Source organism: Macrobrachium rosenbergii, chromosome 25, assembly GCF_040412425.1.
Source record: "Macrobrachium rosenbergii isolate ZJJX-2024 chromosome 25, ASM4041242v1, whole genome shotgun sequence".
Lineage (NCBI taxonomy): Eukaryota > Metazoa > Arthropoda > Malacostraca > Decapoda > Palaemonidae > Macrobrachium > Macrobrachium rosenbergii.
The window spans coordinates 26,485,756-26,513,305 of record NC_089765.1 but is presented as its reverse complement, the minus strand read 5'-3'; the positions used below and the strand labels follow the sequence as shown (position 1 = coordinate 26,513,305).

General features: G+C 38.1%; 2 protein-coding genes across 2 annotated transcripts in view; both read left to right on the top strand.

Annotated features, from left to right (window-relative positions):
* The window catches only part of LOC136852211 (uncharacterized), a 47,920-nt gene extending 45,548 nt beyond the window's left edge, over window positions 1-2,372 (top strand). Inside the window, exons 14-15 of the mRNA XM_067126659.1 lie at window positions 624-754; window positions 2,259-2,372. Of these exons, the coding sequence (XP_066982760.1) occupies window positions 624-754; window positions 2,259-2,372 (245 nt within the window). The remainder of the gene's footprint in view (window positions 1-623; window positions 755-2,258) is intronic.
* Window positions 2,373-4,937: 2,565 nt separating this feature from the next.
* The window catches only part of LOC136852210 (uncharacterized), a 72,827-nt gene continuing 50,214 nt past the window's right edge, over window positions 4,938-27,550 (top strand). Inside the window, exons 1-10 of the mRNA XM_067126657.1 lie at window positions 4,938-4,967; window positions 5,530-5,562; window positions 5,873-5,979; window positions 15,007-15,169; window positions 19,151-19,337; window positions 20,821-20,901; window positions 21,133-21,227; window positions 22,940-23,092; window positions 26,283-26,478; window positions 27,120-27,328. Coding sequence (XP_066982758.1) covers window positions 4,938-4,967; window positions 5,530-5,562; window positions 5,873-5,979; window positions 15,007-15,169; window positions 19,151-19,337; window positions 20,821-20,901; window positions 21,133-21,227; window positions 22,940-23,092; window positions 26,283-26,478; window positions 27,120-27,328 — 1,254 coding nt within the window. The remainder of the gene's footprint in view (window positions 4,968-5,529; window positions 5,563-5,872; window positions 5,980-15,006; window positions 15,170-19,150; window positions 19,338-20,820; window positions 20,902-21,132; window positions 21,228-22,939; window positions 23,093-26,282; window positions 26,479-27,119; window positions 27,329-27,550) is intronic.

Genomic DNA, 27,550 nt, shown 5'->3' with positions numbered 1-27,550 from the left:
GTTAGTTGATAAATCATGAATGAAAATACTTTAAAGCTATTGGTCAACTCTGAATTTTGTACTGTACTTGGTAATTCAGTCATTCAGTCAGGAAGTTATTATTATCATTAGCTCATTGGTTCTTAAGGCATGGTGTTAATATTCTTTGCATGCCTTTGTAAGTCGGGTTTGTTAAGTAGTAAATTAAGTATATGAAAACATTTCATTGTCTTTAAATATTTTCACAGTGTACACCCTTGTCCTTTATATATGAAGTTGGATTGTTTATTGATTATCCTGAAAATACCCTAAAGTTTGTAATAAAATCTTCCATGGGGATTCTGTGTAACTGATGTCTGAAAATATTGCATTTAAATCTTGGGGATTTCTTAAGGTCTGTGCAATGTATTAGATTCAAAATTAGATTAGGTAAACTGTATCAAACTTTGTCTTTTTAAATTGTAATACTGTTCAGAAAAGTAGGAAAAAGGGTTTTGCAATTAGTAAGCATTATGGGATGTGATGCAATGAACCTGATATACAGAAATCCATCTCTAGCCCAAAGAAATTCTTCTTAAACTATACACTGTAGTCCTTTACTTGTGTGATCTAACAGCCAATTTTATTTTTTAAATATCCCACAGCTCTTGAGGCTGTCTCTTCAAACATGTGTAACAAAAGTTGCAGCAGCTCTGCAAGTAGTGAGATCTGTGGCTCTGTGGATGGCAAGTATATCACTGTCATAAGGGTGGGATCGTCTGCTACAAGTGGTCAGGTAAATAACAGTAACTTATTTCCATTTAAATCATATGTAGCTTAAATAACCTTTGATAATATTTTGTTTGGCTTAATCATGACAGTGGTACAGTAATCCCTCAATTATCTGGATTAATGGAGCCAAGGGCCTGTCGGATAATGTCAAAATCCAGGTAATGACGAGTAAACAAATCGGGGAGTTGTGCAAGGGCAACTCCCTACCCTTCCTCACCTAACATTGTCAATACTGTAGAGTACCGCATAGTGGTAAACACTTAAATATTCTTGTAAACAACAATCGGTCACACTTTAAACTGAAAACTTTATGCAAAAAGTGATTATCTACCATATGTGCTCATATCTGTAACAAAACAAACTCCATAAATACACTTAAAAAAAAAGCAACTCCCTTCTTTTTCTCTCATACATGACACTTAGTTCGGTAGGCTACACGTTTTTCATTTACAGCTTTTAAACACTAGATATGCTTATAAACAACAACCATCACACTTTAAACTGAAAACTTCAGGCACAAAACAATTATCTACCTTATTTTCCCAGATCTTTAATAAGATAAACTCCAGACTAAATACACTTAACAACAAAAAAAGCACCCCTTTTGCTGTCATAAGCGACACTTGGTTCGGTAGGTTACAATTTTTCATTTGCAGCCATAAAAACTGAATATGCTTATAAACAACGACTGTCACACTTTAAACTGAAATCTTTGTGCAAAAAGAAATTATCTACCTTATATTCCTATATTTGTAACAAAATAAGCTCAATGAATTACACTCAAAACAAAAAAAAGCAATTCCCTTCTTTTTCTGTCGTGCACAACACTTAGTTCGGTTGGCTACATGTTTTTCATTTACTGTACTGTAAAGTACATTGTATTGTTCACAAAAAAAGTAAGCCCTTTTTTTCTCTTGTATGCCACACAATATGATAGTTTACACAGTTTTATCAAAATAACAATTTTAATAACATTATAAAAATATCTTTTTCTCTCAATTACCTGTGTATGTTGCCTTTCTTGCTTAAGATGGCTGGACATTTTAAAAACCCTCCTCCTCCTCCTCCTCCTCCTCCTCCTCCCCTCCTCCTCCTCCTCCTCCTCCTCCTCCTCCTCCTCCTCCTCCTCCTCCTCCTCCTCCTCCTCCCTCCTCCTCCTCCTCCTCCTCCTCCTCCTCCTCCTCCTCCTCCTCCTCCTCCTCCCCTCCTCCTCCTCCTCCTCCTCCTCCTCCTCCTCCTCCTCCTCCTCCTCCTCCTCCTCCTCCTCCTCCTCCTCCTCCTCCTCCTCCTCCTCCTCCTCCTCCAGCTCGACTGTGTCATCGAGACCAGCATCTTCTTCCTGTTCCTCCTGTGACTCCTGGGGAACGTTAAGTGGTGAAGTGGTTGGAAAAGGCAAAGAGGTCCCTATAGGGTCAGGGTCATCAAAGTGGGGCGGTGACACATCAGATTCATGGCTGAAGGAGCCCAGCATATCAACAAAGGCAGATGTACTTGGCTGATGTTCCAAGCTGAAGGACCAAGTTACTGAAGAAGTAGATGGCGATGGGCTCGGGTGCACAGGGTTTTGGGATCTGAAGAAGCTTTTGAGGTCCTTTGATGATATGAACGACAATTCTGCTTAAGTCTCAAATTTGTGCAGCCTAGTCCAAAGCCCTGGGAACTCCATGGGGTCAAAGTTTGGGTTCTCCAATGCAGTGTCTTGATAATTGCATTGAAGGTCATTTGTATTTACTTGTATGGGGGGAATCGTCATGAAACAGCAACGTCATTGCCATCGTTGTCATCAGCCACTTCTTCAGGAACTGCAGCAGCTATCTTGCTGTCAGAGAGAAGTTGGAGCCAGGGTCGCCATTGCCAGTATCCAGCCACTCCCGTACATCATCCTTGGGAATATTGTTGCCTCCTGTTGCGAGTGTGGCACAGAAGTTGTCAACATCGAACCCTTGGAAGACCATCATAACCTCTTCTCCATTCAGAATACGGTCCCAGGCATGGTTGAGCATCTCTATGGTGATGTCCTACCAAGCATCAGCAAAGTTGTAGATAGCAGACTTCAATGAATACTTTCAAAGATTCTCCAGACTTCAATGAATACTTTCAAAGATTCTCCAGTGTCCGTTCCCAATGTGTATCCAAGCCTTGCTGTTTCTTCTCTTTGTCCTCCAATACTACCATCATCTCCTCCAGGAACTTCATCCAGTTGTGCCTTTTCATTGCAACAGTAACAATTTGGTCCATTGGATGAATGAGTGCAGTCGTATTAGGAGGCAAATACATAACCCCAATACAGTATGACCTTCATCACCAACCAATTGGTCAGTGTTAGGATGAGCAGACATATAGTCCATGAGAAGCAAAGCCTTCATCCGATGCCTAGGAATACCAAGGTTCTGTGTCTGATGGCAAATAACCTCCCTACAAAAATTATTATGACACTAATCAGGAATGGTTTTGGAGGTGAACCAAGCCTCTGCCAGATGATACCAAATCACTGAGAGCCTAACCATCAACCCATGTAGGACACATGGTCGCTTTGCATGTCCAACTACCACTGGTTTGCAGTGATGCTCACCAGTAGCATTTGCACATAACAAAGCAGAAGTACGTTGCTTGGAAAGCTTTTGACTGGGTAAACTCTTTCCCTTCTTATCAACTAAGGTGTTAGTGTGCAAGGAGCAATAGAATAGACCGGTTTTGTCAGTGTTGTAGAGCTGCCCAAAAACCAAGGCCTTCTTTCTTCCAGTCTTGCAACAACAGCAAAACTGCTCTATTCCCTCCTTGGGAGCATCCAAAGTTTTGCCATGAGTGTTCTTGTTAGAAATCCCATGTTGAATTTGAACAGGAACAACCAACCTTCAGACGGTCTAAAGTCAAGTTCACAACCTTATGCAAGCCTGCAAATTTTGAAACAACAGCCTTCAACTCAGCATCGCAAATTTTCACACCAGCAGCCCGTTTTTGTCAAAACCACATCAAGGTAGACTGATCAATGTTATCATAATGGCTTTTTGCCATGACCTTGCTGTCTTGACTCTGGCTGTCTTCTTACCGAATTCCTTTGTGTACTTCTTGATCTTGTCCTGGGAAGTCTTAATACCATGCAGGGTTGACCGGGCAATTCTGTACTCCTCCATTATATGTGATGTGGTTCAACCTTGCTCTCAACAGAAGAAGTATACCTTAGTTTAACCAGACCACAGAGCTGATTAACAGCTCTCCTAGGACTGGCCTGAAGGATTAGACTTATTTTACGTGGCTAAGAACCAATTGGTTACTTAGCAACGGGACCTACAGCTTATTGTGGAATCCGAACCACATTATAATGAGAAATGAATTTCTGTCACCAGAAATAAATTCCTCTAATTCTTCCTTGGCCGGCCGGAGACTCGAACGCAGACCCAGCAAAGTGCTAGCCAAGAACGATATCAACCCGTCCAACGAGGAACTTCAATTTCTAATTTCTGCTTAAGGGTCAACACTTTCCTCACCCTCTTAGGATGAGATGGGGGCCATATAGCACAGCACACAACACATGCATGACCTGCAATGCTGCAGGCATTGCTAAGAACGCCACATGCTACATACTACAAGTACTGTACTATAGGTACAAATGCAGTCCACTTGAGAACAGTTCAAACAGGCGACTGATCATTACCATTACCTTTATCTTAAATACAGCTGTAACAGCCTATTTAACTTATGCAAATGGATACTGTAAGTGTAACACATAGGCTAGCCTAGATCAATAGTTCACACGTACACATTTTGTATCTGGTGTATGGTAATACAATATGGTAACAACTGATAAAGTTGCTGTATAAAGATACATTAATAGTCATAAAACCATGGTAGGCTGTGGGTTAACACAGGTAGGCTACCTACCTGCAGAACTGTCCTTTACGAGAGAGAGAAAAAGAAGGGGGTTGCATTTTTTTAGTGGAGAAAAAAGGTGGATAATTGCCTTTTTGCATAAAGTTTTCAGTTTAAAGTGTAGTGGTTGTTATTTATAGCTTGCAAGCTGAGTTTTTACAGTTATATGGTATGGCAAGGTAGGTGAGGAAGGGTGCGGAATTTCCCTTGAACACCCTTAGATTTTTTACTTGCCATTATCTGATTTTTGGCATTATCTGATGAGCCCTTGGCTCTATTAATCCAGATAATTGAAAGATTACACGTAAGAATTTAATATGACTCCCACTTTGTGCTTTCAAAATATGGTGTGCTTTCAAAATATGGGGTATAGCCACCTTTCACAGGGAAATAGTCCCTTTAATAAAAGTTGTACATAGATGGGTGCCAAAAAATTGCAGTAATGCAAGTCTTTTTTTTATTTGGTGGGTTGGGGGGCCAACCTTGGATGTTATGTACCTTCCATTTATGTCTGTAGTCAGAGTGTCTTCAGTTAATTGGTTTGCTATTCTACATTGCTTCCCTTCTCAATATTAGTGTCCTCTCTACTTGTATATTAATAACCTATTATTATTTGTGTATTAACAGGAAAGGTGCACGGTTAGTTAGAATTTATCTTCTGAAACATAGTTGCTTACCTAGATGCATATATGGAACTTTAGCATTGTTGAACTACATGATAAAGGTTTTGGGTCCAAAAACAGCATATTTTTGGCACATCTTATTAATAATTCAAATATATATCTTCCATCCATCCCCACCATGAAGTTAAAAGATGCATATTAGATAGCTTCTCTGAATCTGCTGTATCTGGAAAGTTTTGAAGGGGGAGTATAGCTTTTACAGTCATTATTTAGGTTTACCTTTTAGTTGTGGGAGTATTCCAGAGATGATGAACTAGTCGTAAGTCACAGAGTACAAGTTGTCTTATTTGGTTATCCTGTGGAGAGGGAATTTCTGGACTAATGGTTTTATTTGCCATTTTGGAAATATGCTATATATCTTGTCTAAACTTTTGGTCTCCAGAGAATCTATTGAAATTCATAACCCCTCAGAGACTGAGTATTCAGACTTCTGAAAATTAGTTTTGAAACTTCAACTCCACTTTTGCCCTTAATTACATGCATGAAATTTAAAATGACAATTTGTTGATAATTGCACAATATATAGTAATGAAATTTTGCTTTTGAACTTACTTTATTTTATGCAACAGGCCTTCATCAGTGGAGCAACCCTGTCTTCTTCACCCTTGCAAGTTAATGTAGAAGGAACAGTAACATTCAACACATCTCTTAAAGTTGGCGAGGGATCCTTTTACAGGTACTGCTGTGTTTGTTGTGAAAGATGATCTACAATTGCTCTTGGCCTGGGATTGTGTCCTCCAGTTATAAATAGATGTGATTTGTGAATTCAATATTAGTAACAGAATGATGAGCATGAAATGACTGAATATTGGGAGATGAAAATGCATTTTTTTAAACACAATTCATTCCATCTTTCTAACTCTTTACTTATATTGTCCATTTTTTCATTTCATGAATGTTCCAAATGATAATTAGTATTTTAAAGAGACCAGTGTGTCGTGTTGTTAGGCTCATGGAGTGTGCCACTTAGTTGTACAGCTAGGTGGGAAAAGACCAAAGGAGTAGATGGAAAATAAAAGGCAGAAATCAGTGCAGCTTGGATCCAAATGGATGCAACGTTAAAACCTTTGTACAGCTAATTAAGGCAGTTTTATCAATTTTCCCAGTCTTATCCAGTGTTTTACAGTGTAAAGAATCATTGAAACCTTATACAAACCTCTTTAGAATAGGCAGCAGTGTGTGAATTATGATCAATCTGATATGGGAATTGTTTGGGATGAATGAGTGACTGGGGATGTGAGATCAGGCTTGCTTTCTGTCTGTCTGGTTGTCTTTCTCTCTCTCTTTCTCCTTTTATTTAGGATTGCCTCCAGCTCCCAAGTATATACACTGCATTATCACAGAGTTGCTGTTATGTAATCTTAGTCAACTCAGCCTTCATGGTAACATCTTGAAAATACAGATTATGAGGCCTTTAAGAAAATTGTATCGACATTCTTTTAAACAACTAAAACAAACAAAATTTCTCTTACACATTACTAAACAATTATTTCTTGAAAACCAAACTTATATATGCAATTACTGCATATTAATTCAATGTTCTCAAACAAAGAAAATGGTTTCGTGATTCTAGTAACTGCACCAAAGAATGGAGCTATGGGCTAAAGTACAAAAAAGAAAAAGTAATAATCTCATAAATTATACTTTGGCATTTGTGTTGCAGAGGCCAATACCCGAAGTCTTCATCATCTTGGATGCTGTAATGGGGAAGTGAGATGAAGATTATTGAGCCATTTGCCTAGAACTCTCCCAAGAGACAGGTGCAACCTGTCCTGCTGTTATTTACAGGACCAAATAAGAAACCATATTTTCATAAAGATTATACAGTAATACCCTGAACTTGAGCGATTCAAGTTGCGCAAATTCACAGACACGTGAATTTTTCATTGGAACCTAACTAATTGTCATACACGAGTTTTTTCACAGACATGCCAACATTTGCAAATACTGAGAAACCCTGCAAAAGTGTTTGTTTCATTTTTTATGTAATTTATAAATTTTCAAGCTTTTGTGTGTAAATTAAATAACATTAAACAATAAAAATAATAATCTCTCTCTCTCTCTCTCTCTCTCTCTCTCTCTCTCTCTCTCTCTCTCTCTCTCTCTCTCTCTCATTGAGATGAGAAAAATTTTATAAGTACATGTATATGTTTATTTGTTTTGTATGATAAATACATTTTTACCTAATAATAAGTACTAATTTTCAAATAATAATAATAATAATAATAATAATAATAATAATAATAATAATAATAATAATAATATAACTGTAATTACAAATTTCATATGATACGTATTTCAAACAAACAAATATCTTTCCCTTATCTTCTGTAAGGAGCTCAAAGGCAAAGCTGTCAGACATGTCGATGTAACATGACAAGAAGGGGAGTGTTCCTGATTAGCAGGTCAATGGGTTTCGTACGTAATTCTCTCTCTCTCTCTCTCTCTCTCTCTCTCTCTCTCTCTCTCTCTCTCTCTCTCTCTCTCTCTCTCTCTCTCTCTCTCTCTCTCTCTTGTTCGTAGTTAGAACAGCCTAATGTATTACTGTTTCTCTGCATGTCTTTAACTGTACAGTAGATAATTTTAAATTGACCTAATTTTACCTACTGTATACCGTCTACAAACTGTAATTGTGCCATTCTGAAACATAGAGACATAGAACATTTCAGGACAAAGAGAAGAGACAGAATAAAGAAGTTTTTAAAAACCAGATTAAGAAGACTTCTAAAAATAGATCGATGGAATGGGGAGAGAGAGAAATAGTGTACAGATACTAATCTTCACACTCTTCTATATTTCTACGTCAACCATTTATTTAATTTTTTAAGGGTAATGTATTAAGCTAACTTTTAAATGAAATTACAGTAACTTTAATTTCATTTAGAAGTTAGCTTAATTATTTGAGAGCATGATTAGGGTCATATTTAGTGTTTAAACTTTAGAAATAAACATTTATTATAATTTTTAGAGGCCATGCCAAACTTATGTGAAAATTCACTGTGCGCGAGCAGTTCTAGAACCTAACCTCCCATAAGTTCGGGTTATGACTGTACTTAGAATTTTAGAAATAGCTGTAATCTCATTCACTTGATTAATAAAAAGTGCTGCTTTACCATTCATCACATTGTATGTCCATAAAATAGCTCATTTGAGGCAATACAGAACTGTATTTCAAGTTACTAGATTCCTGTTCCTCCATGTAGACAGAAAGAGCCTCCTAAGTAATTTTGCTTGAATCTTTAGTCTTGCAGAGGTCATTGGACCCCAACCAAGCAGAGGAAGTCCTCACTGCTCTGGCCCTTAATGCTTCCAAAGAAGGCAGAGCTGTGCCTTGGACCTTAAAACTCTGGGATAATGTAGACCTGTAACTTTCAATAGCTAATGCTGACAACCTCTTCCAGTGGTGAAGGAGCAAAAGCAAGTCCAGGATCTTGGAAAATGAGACATTGCATGGACCAGTACCTTTGTACTGTACCAAACAGAGAAGACTTTCATTTTAACGTGGTACAACTGGAATATAGACCATTTATATGGCCTACAAATTGTGTTGGCAGCAGCTTGCAAAAAAGCCTTTATGTGTTGGGTGCTGTGGATAATCTCCAAGCATAAAGATCCATTGTCTGCATATTTTAATAGCATATATGAAACTGTAGTTAGAGCAGCTTTGTCCTTCGGATAAAAATTCCAGCAGAGAGTTGATTCACACACAAATTCTGATTTGGCTATTGAGAAACTATCAAAGTCTTTTAAAGATTTTTGGGAAAGACGATATTGTAAAGTAGCTTTTATGTATGGGAAGTGGAGGAATACACATCCAAGTGGTCTCACAGGTGTTTGAAATGCAGGAAATACACATCCAAGTTGTCCCACAGGTAGCTGGATTACTGTAGGGGTGAGCAACAAATTGGGAACCTGTTTGAAGACTTGTGGAAAAAAGTTTATCATCACAGTCCCAAAATTTACCCTGTATCAAGTCATGACTTGTAGATGTCTGTATGTTGGGATGACTACTTAGACTGTGGGAAAAAATATCCACAAAACTCAGCACAATATCTGTCCCTGCTCCTCTGCTCAGTTGAAAATCTCTTTTTCCAGATGGCCCAGCTTTCTAACATTTTCTCTCCTTGATCTTATAGTTAAGGTACTGTTGTTGCATAATTGGACATAATCCCTTACTGTCCTGCCTATTTCATACTAAAAAAAAAAGACATTCCAAGCTGAGAAAAACAGTCTTTAATTCAGTGTAGTTTATTTGATAACTTTTCTCATATGTTGACCAATTTCATTTTAACCAGAAACCCAACAGGGGAGCTTCCCAACCATGGGATTTGGTTTCTGAATGTTCTGTAAATAAAGAAATGTCTCTTCTTTGCATCTTGTGGCAGCCCAAGAGGATGAAATCTGGTTGTATTGCGGCTTCCCAGTACCCGTTCAGTTGTAGTTGAAAACCACATCCTGAGCAAGCTGTAAGCGATTATTCTCCAATGATGTTGCCAAACAAGGCTTGGCATGATTTAACAGGGGGCTCTGAACATTTGAAAAGCTCCTATAGTAAAGACAGATATTTCCGAAGTCTGTCTTTTGTTATACTGATTGATGCATCTAAGTAGGTGACTTGTGGCCAGTTCCAGGTCTGACTTCTTCCAATTTGCTTGAAGTCTTAGTTCATGACTCAGTTGAAAAAATCTCTTAAATGCTCTAAAATGGTCTGTAGACTCAATACCATCACAACCAGGTCATCTAGATATTTGCAAAGACAACTTCTGTTCTTTTGCACTCAGACTGCTTCTTGTGCAAGAACCTTGGTACTGCATATCCTTTTAGGGCAGTGGTTTCTTAACCTGTGGGAATTCCCCACTGGTGGGGAATAGCGGAGTTGCCAAGTGGGAATGACCGGTCGGACAGAAGAACCACTGTCTTGTTGTCACATTTCGTGAATTTGTTTCCACCCACAAATAATCGATAGTGCTTCAAATTTAATGTTGACTTACTTTTACAAATCACAACCATTTACAGACTGTTTTAATAACAAAAACAACCAATATATGAGGTATTGTAAGTCATGTTTGGGTAAAAGTGACAACACTGTTAGGTTTTGAAATGTCAACAAGCGGCTCCCGCAAACTCACTCCTGTCGCTCAGCAATGATTCGATGAAACCCCATCAACTGAAGAAGCACCTCTCCAATGTACACCCTGAGTTCGTTGGCAAGGAGAGGCAGTTTTTGAATTGAAGGCAAATTACTTGAAGAACATGAGGATGGACCAGGAAAAATTTCAACTGAGTCGGCGATAGTACACATATGCTGTTTCTCTGCTGGTGGCGGCGAAGAAGCCACATAGCATCGGAGAGGCGCTCATAAAGCCGTGCCTTGTGTCGTGCGCTGGCATTTGCTTAGCGAATCTGCGGTGTCGAAGATGAAGCGTTTCTCTGTCCAACGATACTGTCAAGTCCGCATCTTCGACATGTCATGCAACATCGTGCAGCTGTGGCAAAGGTCAAAGCATCTCCGTCTTTGCAATTCAGCTGGATGAGTCCGTGGATGTGGCAAATTTGTCTCAACTAATTATCTTCGTTCGATACGTCACGATCAAAGCATCGAAGAGGACTTGCTGTTTGCCGCCACTGGAAACAACAACCCAAGCCGCCGGCGTCATGCAGCTTGTCGACGCCTTTTTTGAGGAAGGATTGGACTAGGGCAAGCTCGTCCATGCCTGCACAGATGGGGGCTCCTGCTATGTTGGGTGTGAGGTTGGATTCGCGAAACTACTGAAGCAGAAGAATCCCAAGGTGGTGACTGCACTGCATCATACATCGGCGCAGCATCAAGGGCGATGACACAACCCGCTCAAAGAAGCGCGGGGCGGCAATCAAGCTTGTGAATTTTGTCCAGCGAGCGCCCTCAACACTCGACTATTTCGGGACGGTTGTGCAGGATATGGAATCCGACTACAGGACTGTTGTTCACACTGCCCGTTCGCTGGTTATCGAAGCGACATGTTAAATCGCTTGTGCATTTGCTCCCTGGGTTACACAATTTTGGAAGAAAGGAACAAAGGAGATCTGCTGCTATTTCCGATGAGGCATTCCAGTGCAGGCTGGCACTTCTTGCAGACATGTTCAGTCACCTGAATGAGCTTTTAACCGTAAGCTACAGGGCGCGGACTCGATATAATCGGGCATCGAGACAAAGTGAACGCCGTCTCAAAACTTGAGTTGTGGCGAGAGCAAGTTCGAGACTGGCGCAGCGCAGCGGCCTCCAGCGTTGGCGAATCAGCGAGACTGCTGGTGGCGTCAGCGGCGTTCTCAAGAACAAGCCATCCCACCTCAACGGGCTGCTGGACGAGTTTTCAGCACTATTTTCCGGACTTCAAAAGCAACAACCCTGTGATGGAGTTTCGGGGATCCCTTCAGCTTGAGTTGACAACTTCCCGAAGGAAGCAGAAGACATCGAAGATCAGTTTCTTGACCTGGTGCATGACTCCGCAGCAAAGGCTGTTTTGGGAGAAAAGCCTGAACACATTCTGGGCCACTATGCATGGATTCGTATCCTCGCGTTGCTGTTGCGGCGCTCACTACTGGTTTGCATTTCCTCCACGTACCTGTGCGAGTCGGCGTTTTCGAGCATGGTTGAGATCAAAACCAAATGCGAAACCGCCTGATTGACCTTGAATCTGATTTGCGCTGCGCCATTTCAAAAAAGTGGAACCAACATTGAGACACTCGTCAGGCGAAACAAATGCAAAAGTCTCATTAACCTGTATGCGTCTAGTGTTGCATTTTTGTATGTTTTATAGGGACAAATAAATTGAGAAAAACATAACGAATCTTTCATGTGTATTTTATTTCCATGTGATAACTGTTTGTAAAAATCTAATATATGCAAAAAAAAAATTAAAGGCCGTAAAATAAGCACAAAAAAGCAAAGCGTAGATTACGTATTAAAGTTAAACACTGCATGGGTTAAACTCGAATTTGTCAATGACCGATGCTTTGGTGGGAAATGGAGTTGGCTCACTGAAAAGTGGGGTGGAGAGAAAAAGGTTAAGAACCCTGTTTTAGGGTATTGACCAATCCATAGGAAAGGACCTTGAAGACCTTGTACTGGAACACCTCCCAACCAAGCAAAGAAGAAAACTCGATGGAAAATCTGGATGCGTAGAAACATGAATATATGGATGCTGAGAAGTCCCCTTCCTCTGGATGGTCTGATGAATGAGATAATACTTCATTCAAAGGCGATAGATGATAGGATGCCAACATCTCACCTTGAAAACAATGAAGATGCTGTAGTAAAATTCATGGTAGCTAACTATTAATGCCTTTATTGCATCTTTTTTATTGTTGACCTTACCTTGCTACCCAGTGCCTCATTCCTGATAGTTTTTCCTGTATGGGCAGAAGTTGAAAGGTGGGTAAACAGAGGAAGCCAAAACACATCCCAGACTCTGAGATTTTCTAGGGTTCTGATCTTGGTGTTAATGAAGGGTTCTGTTGCTCAACTTATAAACTCTCCCTAATTGAAGGAGTAACTGTTCTCATCAATATTAGATCTTCAGGGAAAGATGTTTCTGTAGGAGTGCTTACTAGGTGTTCTCAGCTGCATTCTTCTCTTACACAGAGATTGAGAAGTATGTAGTAGCAGTTTCCTGTGCTTAGGCAACTGAAATAAAGGGAGTACCCTTTGGGTGATACATTACAAATGCCCTGCATCACACCCCTGTTAGCTATGGAATCTGTGCTCTCCATCAGATTATCAGTTTTTGCCTCAGGAAAGAAAATTAGACTAGATCTAAAAACTCACCAAAGGCTGTATTTCTCTTTTTTAGTGTAACCTTGGCCAACAACTTTATTATCATTTGGAGCTCAAGAATGAAAACCCAGGCAATGAAGAAATGATGCTCTTTGCCAATGAGTTTTTTCAACTGAGTGGTCATCCAAGAAAGAAGGGTGCTAGTTCCCTTAAAGGCCTATTCGGACTTTTCATCAGTGCAAAAGTTATCTCCGTTGTCTTCCTCAGAAGATAATGACAATGAGGGGTGCAGGGCAGACTTTTGATCAGGCTCCATGACAGGGCCTTAATCCCCATGGGAGGATGAATAACTTGCATGGAACAGTTGCAACTTTATAAAATATTCAGTCTCCAATCTAAGAAGAAGAGCCTGTCATTACCTTTACCAGCCATTTTGCCATTAACATCTGTCAGAATGTTATGCATTGCCTTAGCAAACAGAAGGCATCATCCATATTTTGTTGCTTGTGACATGTCTCCTGGTCAATGACCCAATAAAATTAGTTAAAGAAAGTGCTAAATGTGGTCTCATCCTGCTCTACCATGACATCTTTGACCTGAAGAGGTTACAAATAACAGAAAGTGGTCTCAGCTGCACACCAAACACTTTGGTCAACTGTTATGTTGGACCTTGCCTTCAGTTTGGTGAAGCAATGCTTGACATGTTAAAGGCAAAATGGCAGTAAAGTTACTGGGGAAATCAAAGGTTCTAGAAAACGGACCTTTTCCAGGTCTGAATCAAATACACTATAACATTTATTTTTAATAGGAATGCTAAAAATGATTAAAGGATAGATCATTAATGTTAACACCATGGCTCTGGTTATAAGAGTGACTATCCTGAACATTGGGACCATCACTGTCAAGAGGAAAATTGTTACAAGCATCTTCAGAATGCTTTGATCCTACATTCTGAAAAAAATGACTAAACTCATCCTTAGAACTGTGACCTTCTTGATAAGGAGACCAGCTCTGGTTGGAACTAGGTAGGTTGCTCTGGTCATAGTCCATAAGAATGTCACATACCTTTAGAAATGGAGCCACTTAGATCCTTAGGATTAGAGTGGCTCGAATCCTTAGAAGTGGAGTGGCTCAGGTCTTTTGAATGGTGAGGTTCTTAGAAGTGGAGCAACGTAGATCCTTAGAATTAGAGGGTCTGGAGCCTTAGAAGTGGGGTGGCCTTGGTCTTTCCAGTTGGAGAGGTTCACCTGATTAGAAATGGAATAGCTTTGATCCATAGGCACAGAGTGAGACACTGTCGAGAATTACAGAGACTCAGTATCTAGAAGAAGAATGAGCCAGGTCATTAGAAATAAGAGAAACAAGAGTGAGTGTTCCTTGAAAATGGAACTACATTAAGCCTTTGCAGTTGAGTGATTCGGTTCTTTAGCAGAAAAATGCTTCAGGTCCTAAGAACTAGAGCAGTTCTGTGCCTTATTGGAGAAATGGCTCAGATCATTTAGAAGTAAGATGGCTTGAGTCTTAGAGGATGAATGACTCAAGTCCTTTGAAAGCTCAATTTGGATCCTGAAAAGTAGTGTGGCCCAAGTCAGAGTGGTTTGGGTCAGAACATGTCCATTTTTAAGACCAGTCAGTAGAATGTATGCCATCATTGCATTTATCCTTAGAGCTGATTTTTTTTTCCTTGGGAATTTGGCTGAGACATCTGGTGACATAAAATGGACACTAAAAGTAAAGGATTTATTACGAAAAAATTAGCTGTGATTCAGTTTTATCACCATTATTTGAAATGTATTCTATTCTAATTTGGTTTATAGATTGTTTGAATGGTTTGATATCAAATGGAAATTCTTCTTAAAAATTTTTAACAGAAGAGAATCGTGGATTTTATTTTCTTGGAGCCTCCTGTTTGTTTTACTGCTTATCATTAACTTATGTTTTTATCTTCAGATTGCGATTTGGTGAAGGAATTGGATTCACTTTGGGAACTAAGTTAAATTTCACGACAGGCCTTCTTGCCACTGGGATACCTGCGACAAAGTCATATAAATACTATCACCCAGGGGTTTATGTTGCTACTGTTATGTATTACGATGAGGAGGGAATTAAATCGGTAAGTGGGTAAGGTCGGCTCAAAAATATTTTATTCATTTCATAAGTAATTTAAAAAAATTTTTTTGTAAGAATCACAAACTGCAGAAACATTTGCAATTTTTGCAGGGTACTTAACATACTACAGCAAAGTAGGGAAGCTATGACATTTGAAAGTAATTCCTCATTTTTGTGTTACATAGCAGCCATTTTCACAGTTTGTATTTCACATACAGTACCTCGAACTTTCACCAGTATCCAAAATCTGCACTATGGATAACTTTGCCAGTACTTGTCTCTATCCTTAGCAACTTTAGTCTTATCCTATTTACTTTTTACTTTTGATCAGGATATCACTGTATAATGTACTGTTGTCATAGTCTTTTATAATGCTTTAATAGATTATGTGCTTGTGAAGTACAGTGGTTTACTTTTGTGAAAGAACATTGCAGTAAAGCCTTGCAGAGCTGACTCCTCATGCATTTTAAATGGAAATGGAGTTTATCCTTTTGAGGTTCTTGTAATCGTGTTTTAGTAAGGTGCTACAAGAATAAGCTATCCACCAGAGTGATGTCATATACAGTTGCCAAGAAGGCCAAAGAAGCTCAGGTTTCACTCAATAACTAATGTAACCTGTACTGAGACAAGCATAAACAGTTGAGATTCAGTAAACAGCACTTTGGTAGTTGATTTTTACCCTTGTCTGGTATTTTTCCTTAGTCTTTGCTCTTGCCAACTGCTTGACTAAGCTAGGATTCTTCTGGCATCTTTGAGTTGCTCTGCTTCTACATCTTGGATGCTTGAAGTTACTGCCAGTGGCTTGATGCTGCATTTCTCGAGCTGGACTTGGGATCTGGTCACAGCCATCGCTGTTTTGGTACTGAACTTCTCTAAATCTATCCTTGCATCACTCTCCTCTATCTCATTCATTTGTTGCATGTCCCTACAGCTCTCTTGACCATCTAAGCCTCAGTTTTCATAATTTCTTCGGAGTCTTTCATCCTTGGAATGTATCCAAAAATAAGGGCTTGAATAGGGTTATCCAGCTACACAGCATGTAACTCTCCTTCATAATTCTTTGCAACAGGACATCTGTGGGTACTCTTATCAGTGAGTCTACAAACCCATTTCTTATCAGTCATTCATTCTTCAGTTACCAGTTTTCAGCATCAGTTTTCATTGTTTCCTTGACAGAGTACTTCATTCCTAGGCTGTATCCAAAAAAATAATGTCATAAATAGGGTTATCTAAGTATGTAGCATGTAACTCTTCATAAACTTTTGCAGCAGGATATCTATGGATACTCTTATCAGTGAATCTACAAACCCATTTCTTATTAGTCATTTGGTCTTCAGTTACCAAACTTTTTTTGTAAACTGCTCTTGTACAACCTCTATTTTGTATTACCATTACCTTTCTCCTTGCCTGCTTACCCTTCATCAGTTGGTAAATTAAGATGCTCTTCCTTTGTTCAGCAAAACTGTATGTTTCCAACTGCTGTCTTCCAACTGGGCTGTATCAACTCCCTCACAAATCATGATAGTGGCCACCTCCCTCGATTCTCTCACTAACATGGTGGCACTGGCTGCCTTTTGCTTGAATTTCTGTTGGTCCTTACCCTTTACAAGCAAACAGTTCTTTGCTAAATGTCCTAGTTTGGGATGCATAAAGCACTCTCCTTCAATTTTGTCAGTCTGTTTGGCCATCTTGTAATCCTTGTTCCTCTGGGTACCCCCACTAGACCTCTTTTGTGGCTACTTCATTCCACTAAGCTGAGCCTGTTATCCTCCAAGGACCAGTCCACAAACTTCACTATCTCACCAGTGTCGCTTGGTACTCTATCCCTAAGGAATAGTTCCACCCTAGTTGAACATGTGCTGATAAACTGTTCCCCGATGATTAAGTCTACTGAGTCATCAAACTCTTTGCTGCATTCAGCCATTTAATCCATCTACTGAAATACAGTATTTCTGTAGCCTAGCTACAAACTATTATGAAGCATCACCTAGTTCTGGCCTAGTCTCACAGAATTTCTTCTTAAACCCTTCTTCAGTCATATCATAGCTCTTTTTTGCAGTACATTTTTTAATGTCATAACTCCAGGCCTCATCATAAGGCATACTAGAGAAAACTTGAAGGCTCTTTCCTGTTATTACAGTAATGTACTGAGACAAACCTCCTACTCATCTCTAGGCCATCTGTGGCTTGCTGCAAATCTCTCAGATTTTTCAATGAAAGTGTCCATGTCATCTTGTTTTTTTATGAAAACTATGCAACTTGTGTTTTGCAGTGACTATAGGGGAGTAAGTGCTCCTTACCTGTCCCTCTAGTTCCTATTTAGGCTTACCTCAGCCTTGAGATTTATTACTTAAAGTTCATGGTCCTGATGCCTTTCTGTTTACTTTCTTGCTGCTTCTATTGCTTTCTCTTCATAAGCTCTCTACTTGTCCATTTCTTTATTCAGTCCTCTTGCTTTTCTACTGTTTCTCTTTTTGTTACTCTGCATGGGCTAAATTTTGCAGTTGAGTCGTGAGATCTCTTGCCTGTTTTTCTTCCAGCCCCATTTTGTGTTGCCATGCTGCAGTATAGGGTACTCACTTTTATGCTAGCACTAAGAAAAGAAAATCACACCAAAACTCTCTCACCACTTAATCCTGTTATGGTCACCAAATTATGTCACAAGATGCGATAGGAAAGGTCTTGGTGGGAGGGGCCTGTTGGCTTTATAATGTGTTGACCAAAATACTGCTTAAAAGATTAATTATAAATTCATTCACTGTATTCTTCCCAATATGCCTCCACTTCAGACTGAACATGGTCTGGCAGAGTTTCTGTTTATGATGTTCCCCTTTTCTTGGAAACAGCTGCTCACTCTCAACTGCTGCTAAAATACATTCCTCTCATTCTGGCTTCTTTTCTTCATGAAATGATGGGAAGGGGTATGAGAATATGCTACCTTCTATCTGTCTGCTCTTCTTCCTTGTTAAGCAATGTATGGATTTGCTCTTCAATCCACACTCAAACATTTGAGCCTCTCGGTGATACCACTATGAAGTATCTATGCAATTCTGACCAACTTGAAAAGTCTAGAAACACTGGAGAAAAACAAATTACATAAAACTCTGAGGAAAAACCATTATTAACAATCTTTTAAACATCACTAAAAAAGATGAAATCATATAAAAATCTAACACTCCATTAAAAGAGATGAGCAGCTAAATTAATTTAATCTGTAGTGCTATGGCCCACTTTATGATTTTGGACTTTCAGTGTTGTTGTGTTGTTTTGTCTGTAGATGGTTTCTGGTTTGTCTGTACCAGATTAAAAGGGATCTCTTGACTGCAGACATTATTGCAAGGCAATCCTTTTTTAGTTGTGCTTACTTTTCTTGAGTTTCTTGTTTGTATCAGCAATGGGAAATATGCCATTATCAAACTCTTAAAGTTGTATACCTCCTACTCTTCACTTGTTGCATCCATCCTCATGATACAAGTCCATTATTCAAATGATAAACAAATGAAAATTGTAAATCAAAGAAAATTAGCATTTCTAATGCTGGAGATCTTTCCTAGTTGTTATTTGGATGGTAGATAAAGAATGATTGGTCACCGGCTCTCCCTGAGCTTCTTTTCCTCTTCTGTTGGACAACGTGCCTGGGAATTGTACTGACATACGATTAGGCTGTCTTATGATAAAGGTTTGTGGTGAAACAAATTTAATGCCTCAAATATTCAAACTAGTACTGTATTGCTCTGTAGAGGGATCCATCTCCTTACCTAAAATTTAGCTGAGAATCATTCATTCTGTGATGACTTAATGCTGACTATGTGTGAAAAATTTGATGATTTTATGTAACTTGATCCTTACCCATCAGGAATTCATCATCATCATCCTGTTAGCTACTTAACAGCTACTCTCTTTTTTTACATTAATGCTAGGTTTTAGTAATGCTGTTGTTTAAATTTTTCAGTTGTTTTTAATGCCTGTTTTTGTATACCCATAGCCGGCTTATGAAAGTGTTACGGTAAATGTTACCAGTTCACCTCCTTCACCAGTGAAAATTGATTGCCCTGTGGTGGTAGAGCCAAGAGAGCCGTTTTATTGCCGTGTTACCCTCTTTCGTGGGAATTCCCTTGTTTTGTCTTTCACCAAAGGAGATGGAAGTATTTCTGATAACTACTCACTTCCAGGTAAGGCTATAATTACTGTACATTGATGTTGCTTATGGCAATATACTTTTTAAATGATATATAATTCTGTTTCATGTTAAGTAAAAGTATTAGTTAATTAAGACTGATTTACATGAAAAAATCTTGGAATATGAAATCAGCAAAATATTGTGTTGGAATCACAGTCACAAATATTTGTGTTTAAGTTACCTCTTGTCAATTTATGAGATGGATTATTCTTTTGTAGTTCTGTAGTGAACTTTCTTTCAAAGTGAAAACTTTCTTTCAAAGTGAGATTTTGCAACTTTACTTATCATTATTTACTAGGTTCAACATAGTTTATTTTAGCATTCACTGTAAGATAGGAGCCATTCTAAGAAAAAGGCCTCTGTCAGACCACTTCAAAAAGTTACAATCAGCCTGAAGTGAACATCATCAAAATATTGTGAATAAATTCTATATTTTTTTGTTTTTACACAAAGTATAAGGCCACAGGCCACTGCTGCTAAAGAGCCCAATTTCACACAATATGTGACATGGTGGTTAAATGTGACCATTCAACTTATACCATGAGTTGAAGATATTGAGCACTCTTCTTCTCTTCCTCCTTTCAACCATCATTTGTAAGCGATGTAGTTTTTTAGAATTATGAGCCCCTGTCTATGATTGAACTGTTATTCTGCACCAGAACTTAAGGCATCAATCGTATCCAAAGGGCACACTTCCTGTCCCTTAATTATTCATGTTAACTTCATGATCACTACTATAAACAGCTAAAGCTTCATGATCATTCCTATAAACAGCTAACAGATCATAAGTCAGTCATTGCCAAGGCATCTGGTTTTTTAATACAACAGACATTTTAGGTGACCACTCTGACTATTGAGGATATGGTCTTCAGATGACATGCCTTGATTGACTGGTTTCTCTGAACTGGTATGGCATTAGCTATAGGGAATGGTGTAATATTTATTTAAGGAATGATATGAACTAAGAAAACAAAGAAAATTCTTTATAATTTTGATCAAAAAGAAAAAGCCTGATAATATTGGTGAAAATTATGTAATCATCCATATTTTGAAATAATTCTAATTTTGTCAATAAATTTGTAATTAGAAATTGATTGAAAAATGGTTAAAACTGACAAAAGATTTATAAATGTACCAATGCTGGAAGGTCAGAAATGCTGTGTGCCAAATATATGTTTGTTGGTACAGGCAGTCCCCAGATTACGTCAGGTTCGGGTTATGTCATTCCGGACTTATGGCGCTTGCCTCACGGCGCTGTTAACCCCAATTTTTCAGCACCGTTACCCGCTTTATGGTGCCATTACCCGGACTTGTGGTGCTGTAATGGCACTGTGTGCTATTTATTCCCATTATAATTATGATGCTTCGGGTTATGGCGATTTTTGGCTTATGTCACGCCGCCGGGGACAGAACCCCTGCCATAAACCGGGGACTGCCTGTACCCATCTTTTGAAATGTTCTTTTTGTTGTTACAGAGCCCAGAATACAGCACATGGGCTTTCCCACTCCTCAAGAAGTCATGGTGGATATGATTGGGACAGCAATGAATTCAACTGGTAAGCTATCAGGTTTCAATGTAATTAATTTGGATTTAGATATCTTGATATGCCCCTATCAGTATCAGAGGAATTTCAAAGGTCAGAGCCAAGAAAGCCATGCTGTTTCAGAAATGAAGTAATCTACAGAGAATTAGAAAAGAATGTGGAGTGCTTGAAAGTATTTTTGGTTAGTGCAGTTATACTGACCTCTGTTTAACAAAAATATTTCTTTTCCATGGATACTTCCAGCTGCAGTTATTATGCCATGGACTCGTCTGAATGAGAACTCTGTTCTTCTTGCTTTTAGTGCCTATGTATCAACACCCGGAATAATCACTTTTATGGTATGTTAATGTTCTATTTGAAGTTGAATTTATGTTTTAATATTACAGAGAATTTTGGATTCTAGAACTTTTGTAATTTTGAAATCTCAAATAAGAAGGTGCTATCATAGAAAGAACAAACCTTTCTCTGTAAGAATATCATTGTTGATATCCAAGAGATTGCAGTGGATTGCATTTAGAAAAGAGGAAAATGTAGATGACAGAACACATGCTGTGCAATATCCTAGCCCTCTGTTCAGGCATTATTCACCTTCCTTCAGGAGAGGAATAATAGTCCTGCCCTGCAGGCAAGATGCTTTATATTGCCCAAGGATCTGCCTTGACCATAATGACAGTCCACCAGAGTATAGAAAATTCATCCGTAAACTATTCATAATTCGTCCTGGAAATGAGAGTGAGGGAAAATTGCAGAATGATGAACTGCCAGGCATCTATAACCCATTAGTACTGGTACGATGGATTGTTTCCAAGTCACAATGGCCAGAGAATGAGATTTTAGATATATTTATTCTTAAAAACTATTTCCATTTTGATTTTTTCTCCTCAAGAACAGGCAATTTGATGACCCAGCCTTTGAGGGTCCTCAGATAACTCATTATATAGGTTAGATAGCAACAAAATGGAAATGTAGCCATAACTTTTGCTGTACCACTTTTTATAAAGGCTTTAGTGTGTGCTATGGTATTTTAGAGATAATAAATCTTTATTCTTTACGATACCAAAGAAATCTTGTAGAGAATAGAATATGGAATTCAGGCAGGACAGAGAAATTAGTTACAAAGGCAGAAATTTACAATCCAAAGGTATACATAATTGTATTGGAAATATATTAAAAGTAGAAAAATAATTAAAAGTCCTAAAAAATTTACAAGAATATTTATAAAGTATGAGAAACTATTTACAATACATACAAAGAAATAGATTAAGTATACATTAAAATATTAATATGTGTACTATAGAAGATGGGCACTGCTATCTGTATTCAGTCTTGGTTTCTTCACTTGAATAAAGATAGATTTGAAAGGTGTAACAGGAGGAAAATCACTCAGTTGCACTGTGAATCAGTTGTTAGGAGAGGGTGGAAACTAACATGGAAGAAAGAGAATATGAATCGAGGTACACTAAAAGGAATGAAAGAGGTTGCAGCTAAGAGCAGAAGGGACGCTGCAAAGAACCTTAAGTAATGCCTGCAGTGCACTGCATGAGGTGCATTGATGGCACTCCCCACCCCCAAAAGAAATCTTGTATATCCACCTTTTTTTTTTCAATAAATGTTCATTTTTTTTAATTTACTTTTAGAGATTTACTAGAACTGAATTCTAGACTCTTGCTGTGAAAATTAAAGCATGCATAATCCAGATAGATGACGACAGCTTGTGGAATGATGCTTTCCATGTCTTTCTGGACTCTCTACTTGTAGTCAAAGTCATTCCATTTACTACAAGTTTCTGATTCTTAGAAATGTTGTCCTCTCAGGAAAAGATTCAGCTAAATATCAAATATCAAGCTCAGCTTGAAGTTATCTGTCCAAATTGCAGCTGTCTGTAGTCCAAGAAACTAGTCTGTCCTTTACAAAACTGTATACTATTTATTTATATTAATTTTGTAATTTACATTTGATCTTTTAGAGCATATAGTAGTGCATTTTAATTTATAGTTCCTAATATAGGCATCATTTCTGAATTAATATATATACTTATTTTGTATTACAGATTCTTCGTCCAGTTTGCAATGGAAATCCTGTTTGTCCAACAACTGGCAAATGTGACTCTTCTTGTGCAGGTCTTAACGGTACTTCCTATACATGCTCCTCTGGTTCATTTTGTGTCCATGGCCTTTCATGCTTTGACCAGTCATCTGCTTTGGTTAGTACTTGTATTTAAGAATTTTATGATTATTATGAAACTTTATTGCGTACCTTATACTTTTAATGTTCCCAACTTAATTGTTCTTGAATAAATTCTGGTGATTCACCTTTCACAGCATCTAGGACATATTTTACCCAAACTCTTCATTTTGGAAGTATTCTAGTAGGCCTAATGGCATTTTTCTACTTGTGTATGACACAAAGTCATGCATACTCTGATGCACAAATTATATTCTTTCTTCTGAACAAAGACAGTTTAAAACACCTTCAGACTTACTTAGAATTCATAATTTTAGATTGTGCATTCATATTAGACAGTGAACCAGTGGTCTGGTAAAATGAACTTGTGGATAGTTTAAAATCTGCAATCATTTATTTGCATTAAAATACAAAAATCCAATTAAAAATATAGCTGGAACTGTCAATTCCTGGCTCAGCTTCTGCAGTCTCTCTCGAGATTCAAGCTGTAAACAGTATCTTGTATGTGATATGGATGCCTGCATATAATAAATAAACTATTATATATTTAATTTCCTGGCTAGTCATATTATAATTTTTCCATAACTATTTGAAATTAATAATGATAATAAATGAAAGCCAGTTTCCCCAGTTGTTAGCTATCAACCTAACTGGGAAATGGATAGCCCTTGGCTAACAGCATTTGCCCAGATATGCATGCCAGAGGCTGTAGTGTTGAAAATCTGTTTCTTTTTTCTTATTTATGAGGTATATTAAAAAAACATCTGACCTTTATTCATAAAAAAGACTTGTATTCAGATACAACAATCTTACACTAATCTCCTTCAAAGTAGTCCCCTTGGCCTACCACACACTTCTCCCAAAGGTTCTCCCACTGTCAGAAGCAGCACTGGAATGCCTCTTTTGAGCTGGTCTGTCACATTCTGCATGATGTCTTCTCTGGACTGAAATCTGGTCCCTTTCAGGGGCATTTTCAACTTTGGGAAAAGCCAGAAATCACATGGAACCATGCTGGGAGAGTAGGGAGCCTGATGAAGCACAGTTGTGTTGTGTTTGGCCAGGAAACTGCATCAAATATGAAGAATGGGCGGGTGCGTTATTGTGATGGAGCTGCCAATTGCCCACTGCCCATAGGTCTGGCTATCTGTGTCTCACAGTGTCACAAAGGCAACGCAGACCCTCTTGGTAGTACTCCTTGGTGATGGTTGTGCCGTGTGGTGCGCTCGTGATGAATCACACCACTAGGAGTCAGAGAAGACAGTCAGCATGACTTTGACATTGCTGCAGACCTGCCTTGCTTTTTTTGGCCTCTGGGATATTGGATGCTTCCATTGTTTTGACTGCAGCTTGGTTTCTGGGTCGTACCCATAAACCCAGCACTCATCGCCAATGATTTCTGTGTTGAGGGAGTTGGGATCACCTTTCACAGTCTGCAGCATGTCCTGTGTGATCTACAAATGGAGTTGCTCCTGCTTGATCATTAGCAGCTTTGGTATGAACTTTGCTGAGATTCTTTTGAATCCCAAATCCTCAGTCGAAATGGAATGAACAGATCCAATACTGATGCTCGCCTCATCTACAAGTTCTCTGATTGTAATTCGATGTTCCTGCATCAACATGGTAGTCATTTGGTGAATGACAATCTCATTTCTGGATGTTGAGGGCCTACCAGAACGTGCTTCACTCTCCACTGATGTGTGGCCATTTATGAAGCAGTTGTACTACTCCTTTATCTGTGTGGTGCCCGTTGCTTCATCCCTGAAGGCCTGTTGAATCTTGCAGATTGTTTCTGCTTGGGAATTGCCAAGCTTTAAACAAAATTTAATGCTGTAGCATTGTTCAAGTTTTTCTGTCATTTTACCAAAAACGAAAATCTGACAGCGCTCATTTACAACTTCCTCACTCATCGTTGATCTGCCAGCAACTGACAGCTTCTGCAGACAGGAAAAAAATTCAAGCATGCACATTAGGATGGCCTACATAAGTGCACTATCCATATTTCTTTTTATTATTTGTTGTCTAGTGTAACCAACAAAGATTCATTCATCATCATCTTCATGACTCCATCCTTTGTATTCTGACACACATAATGGCATGCATTTCCTGGAGAAATAACCCTTATGGCTGTTATGCTTTGAGTTAACTCCCATGATGTAAAAAAAAAAAAGCATTTGCAAAGAAAATAAAAGTAAGTTTTGAGAAATAAAAAGCCTATCTAATTGAAATATTATGGGTCTAATAGTCTGTTTGCATTTTTCCTTTGTGCTTTCATATACTGTATTTTGAATTTTATGTGAAATTACGTAGCTATATAAAAGAAAAAGTATCAGTTATCAACAAACTGCTATATAAAAGAAAAAGTATCCATTATCAACAAATTTCAGTACACATGCACAGTAACATATAAACAATAAGAAAGGTGAAGCTGGAAGGTTAAACCTGGATTTACATGGCGAGTTTATGAATGGATTTGATTGTTCCCAAAGGAAAAGAACTGTTCTTGATAAGGGTTAGATTTAGAGGATGAGGAAGAAGTGGCAACAATGTACCCTTGCTTACATTCAGTAAATCACAGTGATATTTAAAGCTGATTCGATTGCACTTTTTTGAGTTATATTGTTACAATATACAACTGAATGCAAGCTGGGGTATGTACAAACAGGATGCATTTGTTGGTGAGGTTTTAAAGCTTGTTTCATTCTAATCACCAGAAACAGCTTGTTATACATGTTTACAGACCAATTTCAAGTTGGCCATGGTTGTGGTTAGCTCATCAGTTTTGGGTTATTGGCTTATTCTCTAACTGCTGTTGTATATCCACAATAAAAACTTTTGTGTTGCATGGATATAAATCTTTTCTCCCTGCCCTTTAGACAGATAGACACTTCTGTCTACTGCCAAGGTTAAAGAGTAAGAACATTTTACAGCAAAATTAAGAAACACTTTGGAAGACGTTTCACCTACTGCTATCCATTGATTTACTGGCAAAGTTCAAAACAAAGGAAATTTAAGATTCATCATTTGTTTGGTCTCTGTAATGTAGTCACGGTAATTGTTTTAATTATTGGTTTGTTATAATAATAATTTTTAATGAAGCATAAATGGTTTTACCTCACTTTTTAATGCTTTACTTGAATATAGCCATATGATATAAAATTATATTTCCTGCCTCAAATGAGATGAATAACTACTCTTATGTCTTTCAAAAGGGATCATGTAAATACTCTGTAGGACCAATGCCTGATAACTACCAAGTTATTGTAGAGGAGAAAGTAACAACTACAGCTGGATTTAACTACATAAAAATTGATCAAACTATTCGCTTCTGGCCGCCTCTCCAGCAAGGAGATGTAGTAGGGTTCATACCTGGATCTGCTGTTGTTGCATATTATCTTACATCTAAAGGTAGGAAGTTCTAAGATTCAGAAAAGAATATCATTTTACAGTTAATTTTAAAAAGCTCACAAAGTGTTATTTTGTAGCTCTTTGGCAAGATAACATATCTTACATTTGATTTTTTCAGTTAAAAATTACAAATACAGTAATTATACTCTCTCTAAAGATGTTAAAGTGTTGCCAGACAACTAATTTAAAAGGAAAGACCACAGGAACTAAGAATGCAAAAGGAGTTGGAGATTTCCAGATCACAGAGCAAGTATTAAAGAACCTTCACTAAATGACTCATCAAGCCATTAATTATAAATGTCAAAAATTTACTTATTTTGAGTAAAAAAAGTTCCATGGAACTACTCAATCCCAAATGTGTTTAAACTAGAATGTCTATGGAAAAGTAGAGGGCTAATAGTGCATGATACAAGTATCACCCTTTTTAATGCTATAACCTTTATTACTTTGTAGCATTGTACCATTACAATATGATAGGCCCATTTGTGTCACTATTAGCAACTGATTTTGGAATTTTGAAAGGATTTGAGTATAAGCTTCACTTTTTTAACCATCATGTTTTGGCTTAGAAACTTTTGGGTACTGTTTTAGTAACTACAATGATGTTTAGTAATGTCCATTACCTTTGTGATTTTCCTCAGAATCAGACATGGGCTTCTCAGCTCCTGGCAGCTATTTGTCTTCAAATGGTAAAAACCTTGGCATTCGTCATTATGTCAGTGCCACTGTTAGTCAGCCTGTTACCTTAGATTTACCTCATAATTACAGTGCCATTGGTAACTACACCTTTACCGTTCAAATACAGAACAGTCTTGGAATTATGAGAAACTCCAGCATAATAGCATGTCAGGTAACCTTCCCATACTTTTCTCAGTGAAAATTACATCGTATTATTGAATGATAATAATATTTTTATATAAGTAACTTACCAAAAATTACATAGCTATAGTTTCCTCTTGCACAGCAGCGTAAATTAAAAAAATTGCAGGTAATGCTTCAAAGTTTAGTGCAGGTGACTGGTCCCACCCATTAACGGGAATACCAGGAACTACATAGCATACAACTTCATTCT